This window comes from Panthera uncia, assembly GCF_023721935.1.
Source record: "Panthera uncia isolate 11264 chromosome A3 unlocalized genomic scaffold, Puncia_PCG_1.0 HiC_scaffold_11, whole genome shotgun sequence".
NCBI classification, from domain to species: Eukaryota; Metazoa; Chordata; class Mammalia; order Carnivora; family Felidae; genus Panthera; species Panthera uncia.
This window is the reverse complement of record NW_026057578.1, coordinates 84,876,865-84,897,206: the sequence shown is the minus strand read 5'-3', so window position 1 is coordinate 84,897,206 and position 20,342 is coordinate 84,876,865. Positions and strand designations below refer to the sequence as shown.

At 38.7% G+C, this 20,342-nt stretch overlaps 1 protein-coding gene across 2 annotated transcripts in view; it reads left to right on the top strand.

Moving 5' to 3' along the window:
- CA3H2orf42 (chromosome A3 C2orf42 homolog) overlaps nucleotides 1-20,342 on the top strand; it is a 31,259-nt gene that overhangs the window by 1,072 nt on the left and 9,845 nt on the right. The window contains exons 2-6 of one of the 2 annotated variants that reach the window (XM_049651615.1): nucleotides 11,148-11,427; nucleotides 11,805-12,639; nucleotides 13,585-13,695; nucleotides 15,238-15,342; nucleotides 17,217-17,321. In XM_049651615.1, the coding sequence (XP_049507572.1) occupies nucleotides 11,817-12,639; nucleotides 13,585-13,695; nucleotides 15,238-15,342; nucleotides 17,217-17,321 (1,144 nt within the window). In that variant the 5' untranslated portion in view covers nucleotides 11,148-11,427; nucleotides 11,805-11,816. Of the gene's footprint in view, nucleotides 1-10,784; nucleotides 11,428-11,804; nucleotides 12,640-13,584; nucleotides 13,696-15,237; nucleotides 15,343-17,216; nucleotides 17,322-20,342 lie in introns of those variants that run through there. The other variant, XM_049651614.1, reaches the window with a different exon arrangement.

The window sequence follows — 20,342 nt, the reverse complement described above, 5'->3', positions numbered from 1 at the left end:
TAATTTATTTATTTATCTTGGGGGGGGGCGGGGCAGAGGGAGAGGGATAATCCCAAGCAGGCTCTGTACTTGTCAGTACAGACCCAGGTGCAGGGCTTAAACCCACTAACCATGAGATCATGACCTAAGCCAAAATCAAGAGTCTGTCACTCAACCCACCGGAGCCACCCAGGTGCTTTGTTTGTTTGTTTGTTTGTTTGTTTTAATTGAGGTAAAATTCATGTGTAACATATGAGTTTCAGATGTACAACATGATTCAATATTTGTATACACTGTGATGGCCACAGTAAGTCTGGTTATCAGTCACCATACAAAGCTACAAAAAAAAAAAATTGTTTTTCCTTGTGATGAGAACTTTTAAGATTTATTCTCTTGGCAGCTTTCAAATATTCAATATACTATTATCTCCTGTAGTCATCATGCAGTACATTCCCATGACTTGCTTATTTTATATCTGGAAGTTTGTACCTTTGACCGCTTTCACCCATTTCTCCTACCCTCTCACCCCCTTCCCCTCTGGCAATCACCAGTCTTTTTTTATATGTATGAGTTTTGTTTTATAGATTCCACATATAAGTGAAGTTACATGGTATTTGTCTTTGTCTTATTTCAGCATAATACTGTTGAGGTCCATCCACATTGTTGCAGATGGCAAGATTTCCCTCTTTTTTATGTCTGAGTAGTATTCCATTTTACACACACACACACACACACACACACACACACACGCTCACCCAAGTCTTTATCCATTCATCCATTGATGGACACTTAGTTGTTTCCATATCTTGGCTATTATAAATAATACTGCAGTGAACATAGAGCTGCATATATCTTTTCAAATTAGCGTTTTCATTTTCTTTGGCAAATACAGTTTCTTTACAAGTTGTGTTACCTGTTTGTATATGCTTGCAATATAGACTCTATAATAAGTAATACTAGTTCATGTTTAAAATTCAAATAGTATAGAACAGTGAAATGTAAGTCTCCCTCCTACTATTTCCCAAGTTCTAAGTCACTTCTGGACCATGGACATATTGTGTGTGTGTGTGTGTGTGTGTGTGTGTGTGCATGCACCCTATCTTTTTTTCTCTTTTAAACCAGGAGTATCATATATGAAGTGCCTTTTTTCACCCCACAGTATATCTTGATATTTGTTCCTTATCAGTACATAATAGATCTGTCTCATTCTTTTTAATCCCTTTATAGTAGCATGTCGTATGCCTGCACCATAATTTTTTAGTCAGCTCTTAAGACTGTTTCCATTCTTCTGCGGTTCTGGATAACTTTGCATGGAGTGCCCCTGTACATGCTTTGTGTACATGTGAGAGTAGAATTCATGAAATCTTAAAAGTGGAATTGCTATGTCAAAATATATGTTATACATTTATTTTATTTACATCCCTTTAAAGAGGATGTTGCAGTTTATGTCCCTACCAACAGTGTGCAATACCTGCTTCTCCACATCCTCATGAACACAGTAATAACAGTTATCCTTTTTGTCATTTTGCCAAAGTATTGTCTTCTTTTAATTTGCCTCTTGCTTATTGTAAGACATAATTTTGGATGTTTAAAATCACTTTTCTTTTTGGGGGGGCGCCTGAGTGGCTTAGTCGGCTAGGCATCCAACTCGATTTGGGCTCAGGTCATGATCTCACAGTTCGGGGGTGTGTCTGGCTTTTTTTACTTAGTATATTTCAAGGTTCATAAAGCATGTATCAATTTCATTCTCTTTTAGGGCCAAATAATATCCCATTGTGTGGATATGCCACATTTTGTTTGTCCATTCGTCAGTTGTTGGATATTTGGATTGATTCCACTTTCTAGCTATTATGAATACTCCTACCGTGAACATACATGTACAAATTTTTGTGTGTTTTCAATTGTCTTGGATATATATTCTCTTGGAAGTCATATGGTAACACTGTTTAACATTTTGAGGAACCACCGACAATCAGTTTTCCAAAATGACTGCCATTTTACAATACCATCAACAATGTGTGAGGGCTCCAGTTATTCAATATCCATGACAATACTTGTTATTGTCTGCCTTTTTTAGTTATTAATGGCTGTATAGTGGCGTCACATTGTGGTTTTGATTTGCAATTTCCTGATTACATGATGTTGAACATCTTTTCATTTGTTGTTTCTTGGCTATTTATTTTCTTTGGAGAAATATCCATTCAGATCCTTTGTGTGTGTGTGTGTGTGTATTTTAAGTTTATTTATTTTGAGAGAGAAAGCACTAGCGGGGGAGGAGCAGAGAGAGGGAGAGAGAGAGAATCCCAAGCAGGATCTGCACTGTCAGCCTGGAGCCCCATGTGGGGCCAGAACTCATGAACCCATGAGATCATGACCTGAGCCAAAGTGAGATGTTTAACTGACTGAGCCACCCAGGCACCCCTATAGATTTTTTTAAAGTGTTATTTATTTATTTTGAGAGAGGGAGACAGAGAGAATCCCAAGGAGGCTCCCTTTGTTAGCAAAGAGCCTGACACAGGACTCAACCCCACAAACTGTGAGATCATGACCTGAACTGAAATCAAGAGTCAGACATTTAACCAACTAAACCACCCACCCAGGCACCCCTCTTTGCCTGGTTTTATTTTATTATTATAATTTTTATTTTTTATAGTTTATTTTGAGAGAGCGAGCATGAGTGGTGGAGAGGCAGAGAGAGAGGGATAAAGAGAGAATCTCAAGCAGGCTCCAAGCTGTCAGCATGGAGCCAGATGTGGGGCTTGAACTCATGAACCATGAGATCATGAGCTGAGCTGAAGTCAGACACTAAAGTCAGATTTCAGCTCAGTTCATGACCTCGTGGTTCATGCGAGTGAGCCCCATGTAGGGGTCTGTGCTAAAAGCAAGGAGCCTGCTTAGGATTCTCTCTCTTCCTCTCTTTCTGTCCCTCCCTTGCTCTCTCGCTCTCTCTCAAAAGAAATCAATAAACATTTTTTTTGAAAGAAGAAGATAATAATACATGTTGGCCAGGAAGAGAAGAGGAGAAGCAGGAACCCTCTTATGTTGCTGGTATGAATATAACAATGCTTTTCAGTTTGGAAAGCAGTTTGGTCATTTCTTTAAAAGTTTAAGTTAAACTATGACCCTGTAATTCTACTTCTAGGTATCTAAATACCCAAGAGAAATGAAGATCCTTGTCTACATGGGGACTTGCATGTTAATGTTCTCAGCAGCATGTTGATAATAGCCACAAATTGGAAACAGAACAGTTATCTGTCTGCTGGTGAATGGATAAGCAAAATGATATATCCATACAATGGAATGCTTTTCAGCAATATAAGCGAATGAATTACTAATACATGCTACAATGTGGTTCAACCTTAAAAACAGCATGTTGAATGAAAGAATACAAACACAAAATCCCACATATTGTATGATTCCATCTATATGAAAGGTCCAAAAAATCTAAATCTGTAGAGACAATAAGACAGATTAGTGATTGCCTGGGGGTGGGAATGGTAATTGACTGCAAATGGCCAGAGGGGTCTTTTTAGGGTGATAGAAGTGTTCTCAAACTGACTGTAGTGATGGATGCCTACCTCTGTAAGTATAATGACTGTCATTGAATTGTATACTTAAAATGGATGAATTTTGTGGTCTATAAAATATACCTCAATAAAGAGGTTTCTTAAAAAAACACACAAACACACTAATACAGTCAGGATTCTGGGGTTTGTGTCATTTAGGCCATGATCATTCTGATATCCTTAAAAAATGTTAAATCCCCTCCCTTTGTCCTACTATGTTAACAGTTCCAACTTTTATACTTGCACATTTTAATCTGCCTTGAATTTATTTGAGTATATAAAGTGAGATAGGATAAGATATGTTTAATGATAATTTTTGCCCCTAAATTTTGCTTTTATATTGTATAATTTTAAGAGACTTTTTTTAAGTTAAAAAAAAAAGAAATTTTAGGAAATTATCTTATTGTATATGTATATTGTGTATGTATGTTTCCTTCCTTCTCCTGATATGTTGACAGCATATCATACTTGGCTGTTCTATACCTTGCTTTTCTTTTTTTTTTTTTTTTTTATTAAAAAAAATTTTTTTAACGTTTATTTATTTTTGAGACGGAGAGAGACAGAGCATGAGTCGGGGAGGGGCAGAGAGAGGGAGACATAGAATATGAAGCAGGCTCCAGGCTCTGAGCTGTCAGCACAGAGCCTGATGCAGGGCTCGAACTCACAAACTGTGAGATCATGACCTGGGCCAAAATCTGACGCTTAACCAACTGAGCCACCCAGGCGCCCCCAACTAGTTCCTTCTTGGTGGGCGTTAGGTTGTTTCTAATGTTTTGTTGTTACAAAAGTGCTTTAGTGAATAACCTTATATATCCCACATTTCATATGTGGGAGAATATCTGTAAGATAAATTCTAATTAGTGCAATTACTGTGTCAAAAGAAATATGCAGAGAGGGCAGAGGGGCGCCTGGGTGGCTCAGTCAGTTAAACCTCCAACTCTTTTTTTTTTTTTTTTTTTTTTGAGAGAGAAAGACAGAGTATGAGTGGTTGAGGGGCAGAGAGAGAGGGAGACAAAGAATGCAAAGCAGGCCTCAGGCTCCAAGCCATCAGCACAGAGCCCCACGCCGGGCTCAATCTCACCAACTGTGAGATCATGACCTGAGCTGAAGTTGGACCCTCAACCAACTGAGCCACCCAGGTGCCCCAAGCCTCAAACTCTTGATTTCAGTTCAGGTCATGATTTCATAGGTTTGTGAATTGAAGTCCCGTGGCACGCTCTGCACTAATAGTATGGAGCCTGCTTGGGATTCTCTCTCTCACCTCTCTCTGCCCCTCCCCTGCTTGTTCACACACATACTCACTCACTCTCTCTCTCTCTCTCTCTCTCAATAAATAAATAAATTTTTTTAATTAAAAAAAAAAAAAGTAAGGGCACCTGAGTGGCTCAGTTGGTTAAACATCCAACTTTGGCTCAGGTTATGATCTCACAGTTTGTGAGTTCAAGCCCCATGTTGGGCTCTCTGCTGTTAGCACAGAGCCCATTTCAGATCCCCCATCCCTCTCTCTCTCTGCCCCTCCCCTGCTTGCATATTCTCTTTCTCAAAAATAAACATTAAAAAAAAGTAATAATAAAATAAAATAAATTTTTAAATATGCAGAGAAAACATCAGATTACTCCAAATTAAGGGACACTCTATAAAATACCTGACTCTTCAGAATTACCGAGATTATGAACAACCAGGAAAGACAAAACTACAGCTCCAAGAAGACTAAGAAGACATGACAAATGCAATGTGGTATTTTGGATTGGAACAGAAAAAAGGAGAAAGTCTAGTTTAGTTAATAATAATGTACTAATGTTGGCTTCTTAGTTTTGACAAATGTCCTGTGGTAATAACATATGATGTTAACATTGGGGGAAACTGAGTGAAAGGTATCTGGGAACTCTCTATTTTATCTTTGCAACTTCTCTGAAAATGTGAAATTATTCTAAAATAAAAAGTTTATTGTTGGGGTGCCTGGCTGGCTCGGTCAGTAGAACATGCGACTCTTGATCTCAGAGTTCTAAGTTTGAGCCCCATGTTGGGTGTAGAGATCACTTTAAATTAAATTTTAAAAAAATCTTTAAAAAAATCTTAAAAAAAAAAATTATTCTTAAATAAGTGCCATTAGGAGGTTCCTGCATGGCTCAGTCAGTTGAGCATCCAACTCTTGTTTTCAGCTAGGGTCATGACCTCACAGTTTCTGAGTCTGAGCCCTACATGGGGCTGTGCATTGTCAGTGCAGAGCCTGCTTGGGACTCTCTCTCTCCCTCTCTCTCTCTTCCTCTCCTCCTTGTGCTCTCTCTCTCAAATAAACTTAAAAAAAAAAAAGTGCCATTAGTGGAAAAACTGGTGAATCCTAATAAAGTCTGTATGTAGTAGAGTTGATAGTATTGTACCAATATTAAAACCTTAGTGTTGACAAATCTCTCATGATTCGATAAGATGTTAACACTTGGGGAGGCTGGGTGGGTATACAGGAATCTCTCCGATTTTTTTTATCTTTTCTTTACATCTAAAGTTATTCCCAAATTAAAAGTTATTTTTAAAGAAGTGTGCATTTTTTTTATTTTGAAAGATACTAACAAATTGCCCTCTTCAGAGAATAACCCAAAAGTAAAATAAAAAATAAAAGGAGAGTGGAATTCCTATGATGATGCTGAAACTACAGCACCTTAAGGCTTCACCATGTATAATTGGCAAACCAGTTCCTCCCTTAATGAACAAAGTTATTTTTTTCCCATTTTAATGATATGTTAAGTCATCATCATCAATGTAATTTGGAAATTGATTAATTCCGGGGGTGACTGGGTGGCTCATTGGTTGGATGTCCAACTCTTGACTTTGGCTCAGATCATGATCTCACAGTTTGTGAGTTCAAGCCCTGAGTGAGGCCCCAAGCTGACAGCATGAAGCCTACTTGGGATTCTCTCTCTCTCTCTCTCTCTCTCTCTCTCTCTTTCTCTGCCCCTCCCCTGCTCATGTATGTGCACAGGAATGCCTGCTTCTCTCTCCAAAATAAATAAATTTAAAAAATTAAAAAGAATTCTTTAAAAATAGAAATAAATTTTTATTAAGTTCTTTCATATATATTTTTATTTATACATATATTTATATATAATATATATTTATTGTTTATATTTGTATAAATGTATATAAATATATATTCGTATATTTTATATATTCTATATTTTAATATATTTCTATATTAATATATGTTAATATGTAAATAATTATATTGATATTAATATATTGTGTATTATGTTTGTATATATTTATATTTTATATATTATATATTATAATATATTATATATTTATATATATTTTATATGTTTATATTTTATTTATATATACATATATATTTTTTATTTTGCAAATGAAAGCCAACCTGAAACTCAGAAGTTAAACTTGGTCAAAGAAATAACTGGTGGTAAAGAGCAAACTAAATATTCTATCTTTTGACTTTGGAACAACATTCTCTCTTAAGAACCCACGTGTAGCTGAATGAAAATACCTGCTAAAGAAGTTTATTGGCCTAGAAAGGAAATGCTGTGTAAACAAACTAATGTCTCTGGATTAGGGTTTTGTTTTTTTAAAGCTTAGTTATTTATTTATTTAAACTTTTTTTTTTTTTTTTAATTTATTGTCAAGTTAGCTAACATACAGTGTAGTATTGGCTTCAGGAGCAGATTCCTGTGATTCATCACTTACATACAACACCCAGTGCTCACCCTAACACAGTGCCCTCCTCAATGCCCATCACCCATTATCCCCACTCCCCCAGTCGTCCACCCCCAATTAACCCTCAGTTTGTTCTCTGTATTTAAGAGTCTGTTATGGTTTGCCTCCCTCTCTGTTTGTATCTTATTTTTCCTTCCCTTCCCCTATGGTCATTTGTTAAGTTTCTCAAATTCCACATATGAGTGAAATCATATGGTATCTGTCTTTCTCTGACTGACTTCATTTTGCTTAGTATAACACCCTCCAGTTCCATCCTCGTAGTTGCGAATGGCAAGATTTCATTCTTTTTCATCACCGTGTAGTGTTCCATACACACACACACACACACACACACACACACACACACACCACATCTTCTTTACCCATTCATCAGTTGATGGACATTTGGGCTCTTTCCATATGTTAGCTATTGTTGATAGCACTGCTATTAACATTGGGGTGCATATGTTTCTTCATATCAACACTCCTGTATCCTTTGGATAAGTTCCTAGTAGTGCTATTGCTGGGTATGGGGTAATTCTGTTTTTACTTTTTTGAGGAACCTCCATGCTGTTGTCCAGAGTGGCTGCACCAGTTTGCATTCCCACCAACAGTGCAAGAGGGTTCCCCTTTCTAAACTTTTTTTAATGTTTATTTATTTATCTTGAGAGAGGCAGGGGGAGAGGCAGAGAGAGGGAGACAGACAGAATCCCAAGCAGGTTCCATACTGGCAGCACAGAGCCCAGTGCAGGCTCACCATGAGATCATGGCCTCAACCAAAACCAAGAGTCAGATGCTTAACCGACTGAGCCACCCAGGTGCCCCACTTATTTATTTTGAGAGAGAAAGAGAGAGCGTGTGTGGGGGGAGGGGAACAGACAGAGGGAAAGAGAGAATTCCAGACAGGCTCATGCTGTCAGCATGGAGCCTGATGCAGGGCTTGATCCCACGAACTGTGAGACCATGACCTGAGCCGATATCGAGAGTCAGACACTTAACAGACTGAGCCACCCTGGCTCTCCTAGATTAGGGGTGTTTAATGGGTGACTTAGCCTCCCAGAGGACATTCAGCAATATCTGGAAACTGTTTGTTTGTTTGTTTGTTTAACACATAGGGAGGAAGAGTTGACTGCTATTGGCATCTAGTGGGTAGAGACCCTGGATGCTACCAAACATTCTACAATGTATAGAACTCTTCCCTACAACAAAGAATGTCAGCCCTAAATGTCAGTAGTGCCAAGGTGGAAAACTGCAATAGATTATATTTCACAAAGCTTTATTCACTTAGTGGATACATCACAACACATATTACAGTTGGGCCATTAATTTATAGCACTAATGAAAACGTGGGCATTCTTAGACTTTCCTTATTTGTACTTTACAATTTGTTGATTAGCAAATAGACTATAGAAAATGTGGAAGGAAAATACTTCATCAACATCATCCTTTGGGGTCAGGGGGCAAGAGCAATACTAACAGCCAATTTCAACACCACAAGCAGATTGCCTTAAAAATATATATTGAAATTTGGGGCACCGGGCTAGATCAGTCTGTAGAGCACATGACTCTTGATCTCAGGGTTGTGAGTTCAAGCCCCACGTTAGGTGTAGAGATTACTTAAAGGGGTACCTGGGTGGCTGAGTCAGTTAAGTGTCCAACTCTTGATTTCTGCTCAGGTCATGATCTCACCATTCGTGAGTTCGAGCCCTGCATCAGCCTACAAGCTGAATGTGGGGCTTGCTTGGGATTCTCTCTCTCTGCCCCTCCCCTCCCCCTGGGCAAACTTTAAAAAAAATATTTTTTTAAATATTTTTTTTAAGTTTATTTTTGAGAGAGAGAGTGATGAGGGACAGAGAGAAAGAGAATCCCAAGCAGGCTCTGCACTGTCAGCATAGAGTCTGAGGCAGGGCTCAAACCCACAAACCATGAGATCATGACAAGAGCTGAGATCAAGAGTCAGACACTCAACCAACTGAGCCACAGGCACCCCCCAAAAAAAACTTTTTTTTTTTAAATGTTTATTTATTTTTGAGAGAGAGGGAGAGGGAGCACGCGCACAAGTGGGAAAGAGGCAGGGAGAGAGGGAGACAGAATCTGAACTCCAGACTCTGAGCTGGCAGCACAGAGCCCAATGCGTGGCTCAAACCCACAGACCGTGAGATCATAACCTGAGCCAAAGTCAGACGCTTAACCAATTGAGCCACCCAGGTGCCTGCCACCCCCCCCATCTTAATAAAATATTTTATTATTTTTTTAACGTTTATTTTTGAGAGACAGAATGCGAGCGGGGGACGGTAGAGAGAGAAAAGAGGAAGACACAATCCGAAGCCAGCTCCAGGCTCTGAGCTGGACCACAGAGCCTGATGAGGGGCTGGAACCCATAAACCGTGAGATCATGACCCAAGCCAAAGTCGGACACTTAACCGACTGAGCCACTCAGGCTCCCCATAAAGTTCAACATTAAGAAAAAAAAAAGATTTTATTGGTTCGTGAGTTTGCGACCGTTTTGGGCTCTGTGCTGACAGCTCAGAGCCTGGAGCCTGCTTCTGATTCTGTGTCTCCCTCTCTCTCTGCCCCTCCCCCGCTCATGCTCTGTCTCTCAAAAATGAATAAACATTAAAAAAATTTTTTTAACGTTGAACTTTAATTAATAATATGCATGCTGAATTGATGTCTGCAAACTACTTCGAAATACAGTAAAATATAAGAGGGATTGATGGATGGAGAAAGGAATAAATAGATATGTGATAAAGCAAATATAGTAAAATGTTAATTGTAGAATCTAGTGGGTGGGCATATGGAGGTGCACTGTATAATTCTGTTTTTTTTTATATTTGAAAATTTTCATAATATTAGAGGGAAATTAAAAGCAGAGATTCACACTCTTCCTAACAGACACTGGAAACCACATTGCTGATTTTGCTGGGTGACCTCAGGCAAGTTACTTTTTATATAAATTTAAAAATTTTTTAAGAAGCGCCTGGGTGGCTCGGTTGGTTAGGCATCCGACTCTTGGTTTCGGCTCAGGTCATGATCTTGCGATTCGTGGGTTCAGGCCCAGCATCGGGCTCTGGGCTGATGGTGCAGAGCCTGCTTGGGATTCTGTCTTCCTCTCTCTCTGCCCTTTCCCTACTTGCTCTCTATCTATCTCTCTGTCAAAAATAAATATATAAACATTAAAAAAAATTTTTTTTAAGTTTTTTTAGCATTTTGTTTGTTTGTTTGTTTTTTAAGCTTATTTGAGAGAGAGAGAGAGTAGGGGAGAGGGGCAGAGGGAGAGAGAGAGAACCCTAAGCAGGCTCTGTGCTGTCAGCTTAGAGCCCAGTGCGGGGCTCAATCCCATGAACTGTGAGATCATGACCTGAGCCAAAACCAAGAGTCAGAGGATCAACCAGCTGAGCCATGTTTTGTTTTATTTTGTTTTGTTTTGTTTAAGTAATCTCTATGCCCAGTGTGGGGCACAAACTCATGACCCCAAGATCAACAATCACATTCTCTCTACTGACTGAGCCAGCCAGGTGCCTCAAGTTACTTAGCTTTTTAATTTTCATGTGAAGAGTGGTGGTTGTTTGGCTCAAATGAGATCCTAGTATTGTGAGGTTCTGATGAAATAATGTGAAAGCGCTTTGACTAGCATAAAGCACTCTAAGATGCAATACATTATTATTAACAAGGATGAGTATTTGGCTGATTATGTATCATGGCTCTGGGTGTTCTTGACAACTCTCTGTGTAATGAATGACATTAGCACTGTTTTACCTGCTTTAAATTAGAAGTACAAGCCAAGCATTTCCATAAGAATTTCTGTCAAATATTTTTCAAATATCTCTGGAAGACTTAGATTCCTATTCTAAGAGGAGAGACTTTTGTATAACTTTAACATTTTTTCTTGTTTTGTAGACTGCCAAGATCTCCACTTAGGGCAGTTGGGAATCTTCGACTCTGGAACACTGGGCAGGAGCTTTGCCATTGGCTGGCCAAGAAAGGGGAGGCAGAATGTCTGCATTGTTACACCATAGAGTTCAAACTTCAAAAGACTTTGGGTTAAACAGTATCATTTACTCTGCAAATGATTGTGTCTTTGCCTGTCTTCTATGATCATCCTAAACTAATGAAACACCTTTCAGGTCTTATGGATTCAGGTTACACTGTATTCTGGATGCTGTGGCAGATGATACAGGTAGGATAGGCTTGTGTTTTATGGGAAATGTTGGAAAGGAAAGAACTCATCTCTCCAACTCTCCAGTTCTTATTCAAATTAAACACCTGTGCATGTAAAAATTAGGTTAACTAATCTAGGTTGTTGTAGAAAACAGTGCTGAACCTAGAGAAATGCTTTAGTTGTTAGGTTTTTAAAAATATATAATAATGTGAAAGGCAAAGTTTCCTTTTGCTTGATGGCTTAAGTTAATGTTCTGTTATGAGGGTACAATTTGAAAATGGTAGATTATTTCTTTACATTTTATTTTCTGTACTAAATCTTATAAATGATTTTAACTTGGTGTGTGTGTATGTATGAGTGTGTATTCATGTTGATGGGTTTATTGCTCTTTCTAGGGCCTTTGAAAAATGGAGCCAAACTCTCTGAGGACTAAAGTCCCAGCTTTCTTGTCTGATTTGGGGAAGGCCACACTGAGGGGAATCAGAAAGTGTCCCCGATGCGGCACATACAATGGAACCCGGGGACTGAGTTGTAAGAACAAGACATGTGGAACCATATTCCGCTACGGTGCACGGAAGCAGCCTAGTGTTGAAGCTGTCAAAATCATAACAGGCTCTGATCTGCAGGTTTACTCGGTGCGGCAAAGAGACCGGGGCCCCGATCACCGGTGCTTTGTGGAGCTAGGTGTGTCAGAGACGACAATCCAGACGGTGGATGGGACAATCATCACTCAGCTGAGCTCTGGACGATGTTATGTCCCCTCATGCCTGAAAGCTGCCACCCAGAGCGTTGTGGAGAATCAGTGCCAGCACATCAAGCTGGCAGTGAACTGCCAGGCAGAAGCCACCCCTCTGACTCTGAAAAGCTCAGTCCTGAATGCAATGCAGGCCTCCCCAGAAACCAAGCAGACCATCTGGCAGCTGGCCACAGAGCCCACAGGTCCCCTTGTACAGAGGATTACTAAAAACATTTTGGTGGTGAAATGCAAGGCAAGCCAGAAGCATAGTTTGGGGTATTTGCATACATCCTTTGTGCAGAAAATCAGTGCCAAAAGCTTGCCCGAGCGCCGGTTCTTCTGCTCCTGCCAGGCTCTGAAATCGCATAAGTCGAATGCCTCCAAGGATGAGGTGGCCCAGAGGTGTATTCATTTCTTTGCTTGCATCTGTGCCTTTGCCAGTGATGAGACATTGGCTCAGGAATTCTCAGACTTCCTAAATTTTGATTCCAGCGGTAGGTGGTGTGTTGACACAGTTACTCTGTTTTTCTAAAATGGCAATGAAAGAGTTCCCTGATGGCATTTGGAGATTGTCCTAGCAACCTTCAGAAGCAGTTGCTAGATAATTCAAATGAAAAGCATTCCTTCTTTTAATCCCAGTAAGCACACTTGCATAAAGTTGGTTGGTTGGCTGGTTGGTTCGTCGAGTGAAATTAATGATCAAGAGACTTGGGCATTTTCACTGAGACAATCAATCTAGCAAAAGTTAACTTTGCTTTGCTTTTTTGTTGTGTTTTTTAAACTCTTTCATAGATGCCCTATATTAATAAAAACAAAGAGCAAACAAACAAACACTTTTATTTTGGCTTGCTTGCTTGTTTCTCATCTTTGAAGGTGAGGAAAACTAATACCTTGCTCAAAAGACATTTAAAGACTACATCATCTTTTGTTGTGGTTTTTTACATAGTTTTATCTTATAGATGCTTTTTATTTTCATTTCTTAATGATCTTTAGTTGGCAGTAACTCCCAACTTTTTAGTGTTATTTCTCTGTAGAGTCTTTTATCATGTTAATGGTCCATGAACAAAAACCTATGTGTTGGGGAGTTCTTTAAAGGGAATTATGTTAGGGGTGGGTGGCTCAGTCAATTGTGCATCCAACGACTCTTGATTTCAGCTCAGGCTGTGATCTCATGGTCATGAGATTGAGCTCCAAGTTGGGCTCAATGCTGAGCATGGAGCCTGCTTAAGATTCTCTCCCTCTCCCTATGCCCCTCCCCTGCTCATGCATGTGCTCTCTAAATAAATAAATAAATAAATAAATAAATAAATAAATAGGAATTTATTTTAAAGCAGGCAATCACTCCATAATTTGTGTTTTATAAATTAATTTTTCTCTAGGTAGGGTCCCATACTTACTCTTGGATGGTATTAATAACTAAGAAATGTGTTATATTTTAGGTCTTAAAGAGGTTATTGTGCCCCAGTTAGGTTGCCATTCAGAATCGACAGTATCAGCTTGTGAGTCTACTGCCTCTAAGCCAAAGAAGAGGAAAAAAGAGGAAGTACCTGGTGAGCAGCTGTTTCATTTGTTTGGTGGTGTTGTCTTTAGAGATTGTTTTACTGTATTTTATGTATTTCACTCAGTCTTAGCAAATGCAGAAATAATGTTTGTTATGTTTTTTTCCTGAAAAAAGTTTTATCCCTCATTGATAATTCTTTGTGAAATTGAGCTAAGAGTTGGTTCTTTTGGCCGAGTATAAGATCCAACCAGATTCTCCTTTTATTATTGTATATTTTATTTATCCCTTAAATATTTGGGCCAGTTTTACACCTTAATTTGCCATAGGATAGTGTTATGAAGTTTTCATCCATAGAGCATTTTTAAAAATTTGTGACAATGGTTAATTATATCTTCTGCACTAATTTAAGAGTATAGTTTCTTATCTGTATTTTCAACATGTGGCATCATATATATATTTTTCTTTTTTAATGTAAATGTACCAGTGGCAATTAAGAAGTCATATAAATCAATATGAAAATAGTGAAGTGCTTTTGTAAATAAGTGTTGTAAGTCCTAGACTCTAAACAAAAGAAAAATACTACCAGTCAACACATGTAAGTAGGAACGTTTTTGTGGTGAGAGGGAGTATTTTTGGAAGTGGGTCAAATGGTCATGCACAGGAGTTTTGATGCTGGGATGTTGGAGAAAGATGGAGAAAAAAGTGACATGGGCATTTCTGTTTTTGAGAAGTAATTCTGGCAGCAATATAGAGCAGAGACTGTTGTTAAATGTTTATTTATTGGTCTTTCCCAAGAAAACCTGAAAGCAAAAAAAAAAAAAAAAAAGTTCTTATCCTTTGACTCAGTAGTCCTGATTCTGAGGAAATAATCCTTGATACAGGAAAAACATTTTGTCCACAGATGTTAACTTTACAATTATTTATAATATTGAAAAATTAAAAACAAAAAAGGGCCAACCACTAGGGGTAGTTAAATAAACCATAATAAATTAACTTGATAGAATATTAGGCAGCCATTAAAAATTATTATAAAGAAGTATAAAGAAATGTTTAGATAACTCAGGTAAAATACAGAATGCTCAGTAAAATTTGATTTTCATACAAACAATAATTTTTAGTATAAGTATGTCCCATGCAATATTTGGAGCATACCTATATTAAAAAGCCATTTATTTGAAATTTAGTTTTTGTTGTTTTTTTTTTTTTTTTTTGCTAAATTTGGTGATCCTGGGATAATCACAGTTACTTAAAATCACTAAACCAGCAAAATCAGCTACACATACACACACAATTTTTCTGGTAGTTCACCAGAAAATTGATAGTGATTGAGAAGTGGGAACAGTGGGTGAATTTTTTTCTTCTTTTCACTTCTAGGTCCCACACCCACATCCCAATTTCCAGTAAAGAGCATATAAAACTTAAAATGTTATGTATTAATGCTAATGTTAATTCCTTCTAGAAGCTGAAGCTAACTTAGACCTTAGCAAAGACATTTTATGTTTTAGACTCTTGAGAAATTAATATTGAATTGATTTATATTCTGCAGACATATTATTAAATTATTAAATCACTATAATGATGTGTGGTTTAGGTGCACAGACGAACAGTTCACTGCTGCCTCAGGATGCAGTGAGCAGTAATCTAAGGAAAAGTGGCCTGAAAAAACCTGTGGTTGCTTCTTCATTAAAAAGGCAGGGTAAGTTTCCCTTAGCCAGGGTAGGCTAAAGAGGTGGAAAATCATCCTAAAGAAGCCCAAAGCAATATAATCAAAAGAAATGTTGCATGTTATCCCCCAAAGAGTGGTAAGATAAACACGAGCAGGCACTGAGGCTGTGATCTATTCTGTTCCACTGGTTTCAAATCATACCCAGACCCAAATCGTGTCTTTTTAACGACAAATGCAGCAAAGATTCCTTCATGTTTTGGCAGCACATGTTCTATAAGATATTTTCCTTTTGTTGCCTGTTACCCACATGCAGTTGGTGTGGAGCCTCAAACTTGAAGAAATATATTTTATAATTCTGCAGGGATAAATATTCGCTGAGAAAGGCAAATATAATCTGTTCTCCCAAGTTGAAGTTTGGGGCACCTGGCTGGCTCAGCCAGTAGACCATGTGACTCTTGATCTCAGGGTTGTGAGTACAAGCCCCATGTTGGGCATAGAGATTACTTAATCAATCAATCAATCAATTAAAAGTCAACATGTGTTAAAAAAAAAATGAAGTTTGAAAACATACCTAAAAGCAGTAGCATGGTTATCTTTCTGAACTTATGAGACAAAATAACTTAATTTGAACATAGCCTATATATTTGCTTTTCTATTCAGCATAATTAGGCCCATACATTTGGGGATCAACATTTTCTTAACTCTCATATATTATGGCTGAGTGATTAAAAACTAGATATCATCCCTGCACTCATACTGTGGTTTTAAAGACAAGATCAGTACATAAATAGCATATAATACAAAACCAAATCTTAATTAACCAATTAGCTAAGAACTGACATATTCCAGGAATAAATGTTTTTGGAAGGTCAAGAAGTAAACAAATCAAAAATATCAGGTAGAAGATTTTTAACAGATTTTCATCACTTCCTTTGGTACAAAGGAAAAATAAAATAAAATAAAATAGATTTTCATCCAAATTATCACTAAATACATTTACCTAATGAGAATTTTAGTTTCAAATGAATAGTAGTTGTGGCATCCTTATCTCCTGATTTATAGATCTCTAAAGCAACCATTATACAATGCCATTCTTAAGTTTGCAGTTTCTTTTTTTCAAAGATTTTATTTTTAAGTAATCTCTGCACCCAATGTAAAGATAGAACTCATGACCCCAAGGTCAAGAGTCACATGCTCCACTGACTGAGCCAGCGAGGCTCTCCTCCAATTTGCAGTTTAATGTTGAAAGGCTGCAAACCTTCTGTGGTTAATAATCACAACTTTTCAATTTTTTTCTAGATGGATTCTTTTTTTTTTTTAAGTTTATTTATTTATTTTGAGAGAGAAAGTGAGCAGGGGGGTAGGCAGAGAGAGAATCCAAGCAGGCACTGTACAGTCAGCACAGAGCTCGGTGCTAGGCTTGAACTCACAAACCATGAGATCATGACCTGAGCCCAAACCAAGAGTCAGACGCTCAACCAGCTGAGCAACCCAGCACCCCTCTAGATGGATTCTTAAAAAAAAAATCCTAGGGGTGCCTGGGTGGCTCAGTCAGTTAAGTGTCCGACTTCGGCTCAGGTCATGATCTCACGGTCCGTGGGTTCGAGCCCCACGTCGGGCTCTGTGCTGACAGCTCAGAGCCTGGAGCCTGTTTCAGATTCTGTGTCTCCCTCTTTCTCTGACCCTCCCCTGTTCATGCTCTCTCTGTCTCAAAAATAAAATAAATGTTTAAAAAAAAAAATCCTAGAATTTTCCATTTCATTTAATGTATCTAATTTCTTTAAATTTCAGCTTGTTGCTCTTTTCTGTACAAAATCCGCAGCTTTTTCAGACTTCAGTTAACTGTTGTTTTTGCAAAAAAACCCATAAAAATTACTGAAAAGTTTTTTGTTTGTTTTTCCTAGCCTGTGGTCAGCTGTTAGATGAGGCTCAAGTGACCCTGTCCTTCCAAGACTGGCTGGCCAGTGTCACAGAACGCATCCATCAAACCATGCACTATCAGTTTGATGGTAAGTATTGGTCGCCCAACTTAGCTATTGCTGAAAGTAGAAGAATTAAAGTAATTGTGTTGTAGTTCTATCCTGGTTTTTTTGACTTAAGTTTTTGTTTTAATTCCAATATAGTTAGCATTCAGTGTTATATTAGTTTCAGATATACGATATAGTGATTCCATAATCCCATACATCATCTGGTGTTCATCACTACAAGTGCATTCCTTAATCCCCATCACATATTTCACCAATCCTCCGACTCTCCTCCCCCTCTGGTAACCATCAGTTTGTTCTCTGTAGTTAAGAGTCTGTTTCTTGATTTCTCTCTCTCTCTCTCTGTCTCTTCTTTTCCTTTGTTTTGTTTCTTAAATTCCACATTAGAGTGAAATCCTATGATATTTGTCTTTCTCTGACTGACTTATTTCACCTGTCATTATACTCTCTGGCTCTATCCATGTTGTTGCAAATGGTAGTTCTGTTCTGTTTTGATAGGAAAAGTAATTAGGCTTCAGTCCAGCGTGCATTAGGCCACAAGAAAGTAGAGATTTAAATGAAATAAAGGAATAATCACATCATTAAAACACAGGACTAGCAGAATGAATTTAGAGATGGAGGAGCGCAAATAGTAAATAATAAGTGAAGGTAGATGGCCTTGGTCTTAGGGTATGCCTGTCTGTGCACGCACGTATATGGATGTGTGTTGGGTGAGAGAGATGCCAAAGCCTTAGAAGATCATTCTAACTCTCAAACTTAAAATCAGAGCAAGGGAGGAAAACGTTTAGAGAAAAATCTAAATATGTGAGACTAAGATAGTTATATAAAATTACATAGACATATTAAGGAAGATTGGAGAATACAGGCTGGATTTGGGTTGATTGTGATAACTTCATGGGACCTCAGCAATTTCAGAGGTGGACCAGCCAACCAGTCCTGGCCCATAGCCTTAAAAACATCCTTGATGGCTAGTTTTCCAGGCTTTGTCCAGTAGTGAGGCGCTCACCACTTTTTCAGGCAGCTCATAACATTGCTGGACAGTGAGAGCTGGGAGGAAAGTGTTCCTCACACTAAGTAGAAATATTTGCTTCTAATACTTCCTGTTGGTTCTGGTTCACTCTAGCCACAGGGAGTAGGCCTGTTCTAAGTGACAGTCCCTACCGCTGCACACATAGCTATCATGCTGCCTGATAGGTCTTCTTTTCTCCAAGTGATACATCTTAGGTCTTCAAACACTCCTCATAGCATATTTGCAGACCTCATATAATCGTAATGTTCTTTGCTGAATATGTTGCAGTTTATGATTATCATTTTAATCTTTTTTTTAAGTTTACTTATTTATTTTGAGAGAGAGAGAAAGAACGTGAGCAGGGAAGGGGCAGAGAGAATGGGAGAGAGAGAATCCCAAGCAGGCTCCACACTGCCAGCGCAGAGCCTCACTTGGGGCTCCATCTCACGAACCATGAGATCATGACCTGAGCTGAGATCAAGAATCAGACACTTAACCGACTGAGCCACCCAGGCGTCCAATGACTGTCATTTGAAAAATGAAACAGGTGCCTGGCTGGCTCAGTCGGTAGAACATGTGATTTTTGATCTCAGGGTTGCAAGTTTGAGCCCCACATTGGGTGTAGAGATTATTTAAAAATAAAATCTTTAGGGGGGCGCCTGGGTGGCTCAGTCGGTTAAGCGTCCAACTGTTGGTTTCTGCTCAAGTCATGATCTCACAGTTCGTGAGTTCAGGCCCCATATCGGGCTGCATGCTGACTGTGGAGCCTACTTGGGATTCTCTCTCCCTCTTTCTCTGGCCCTCCTCCACTTATACTCTCTCTCTGTCTCTAAAAATAAATAAATAAAATGAAGTAAAATCTTTAGGGGCACCTGCGTGGCTCAGTTCATTAAGTGACTGACTTCAGTTCAGGTCATGATCTCGCAGTTCATGAGTTAGAGCTGTACATTGGGCTCTGTGCTTACAGCTCAGAGCCTAGAGCCTGCTTCAGATTCTGTGTCTCCCTCTCTGTCTTCCCCTTCCCCACTCTGTCTCTCTCTGTCTCAAAAATCGACATTAAAAAAAAGTTATAAAAAAATAAAATAAAATCTTTTATAAATAAATACATACATACATACATACATACACACATACATACATACATACATACATACATACATACGAGGCACCTGGGTGGCACAGTCGGTTGATCATCCAACTATTGGTTTTGGCTCAGGTCATGAGCTCCCGGTTTGTGGGTTCAAGCCCCATGTCAGGCTCTGTGCTGACAGTACGGAGCCTGCTTAGGATTCTCTCTCCCTTGCTTTCTGCCCTTCCCCTTCCCCTACTCCCTCTCTTTGTCTCTCTCTCAAAATAAATAAATAAACTTGAAAAAATTATTTATAAATAAATAGATAGATAAATAAATAAATAAATAAATAAGACACTCCAAAGTGAATAGTAGCTCGAAAGGAGACAATCAACAGATGAGTTTTGAAAGATTATAATAGTTACGGCTTCATGGTAAGGGAAGAGACAAGAATGGAGATCTTACAATACATGTTTAATTTTGTTTATATTAACTCAGAATAAATAAAACTTCAGAAGTTACTTTTTAGAAATATGAAATAAATTAAGAGTTTCAAAGAGTCTATGTTTGGGTCTGCCTGGGTGGTTCACTCAATTTAGTGTCTGACTCTTGATCACACCTCAGGTCCTGATCTCACAGTTCATGAGACTGAGCCCCGCATTGGACTCAGCACTGACAGCATGTGGACTGCTTGGGATTTTCTCTCTCTGCCCCTCCCCTGCTCTCTTTCTCTTAAAAAAATAATAAATAGGGGCGCCTGGGTGGCGCAGTCGGTTAAGCGTCCGACTTCAGCCAGGTCACGATCTCGCGGTCCGTGAGTTCGAGCCCCGCGTCAGGCTCTGGGCTGATGGCTCGGAGCCTGGAGCCTGTTTCCGATTCTGTGTCTCCCTCTCTCTCTGCCTCTCCCCCGTTCATGCTCTGTCTCTCTCTGTCCCAAAAATAAATAAAAAATGTTGAAAAAAATAAA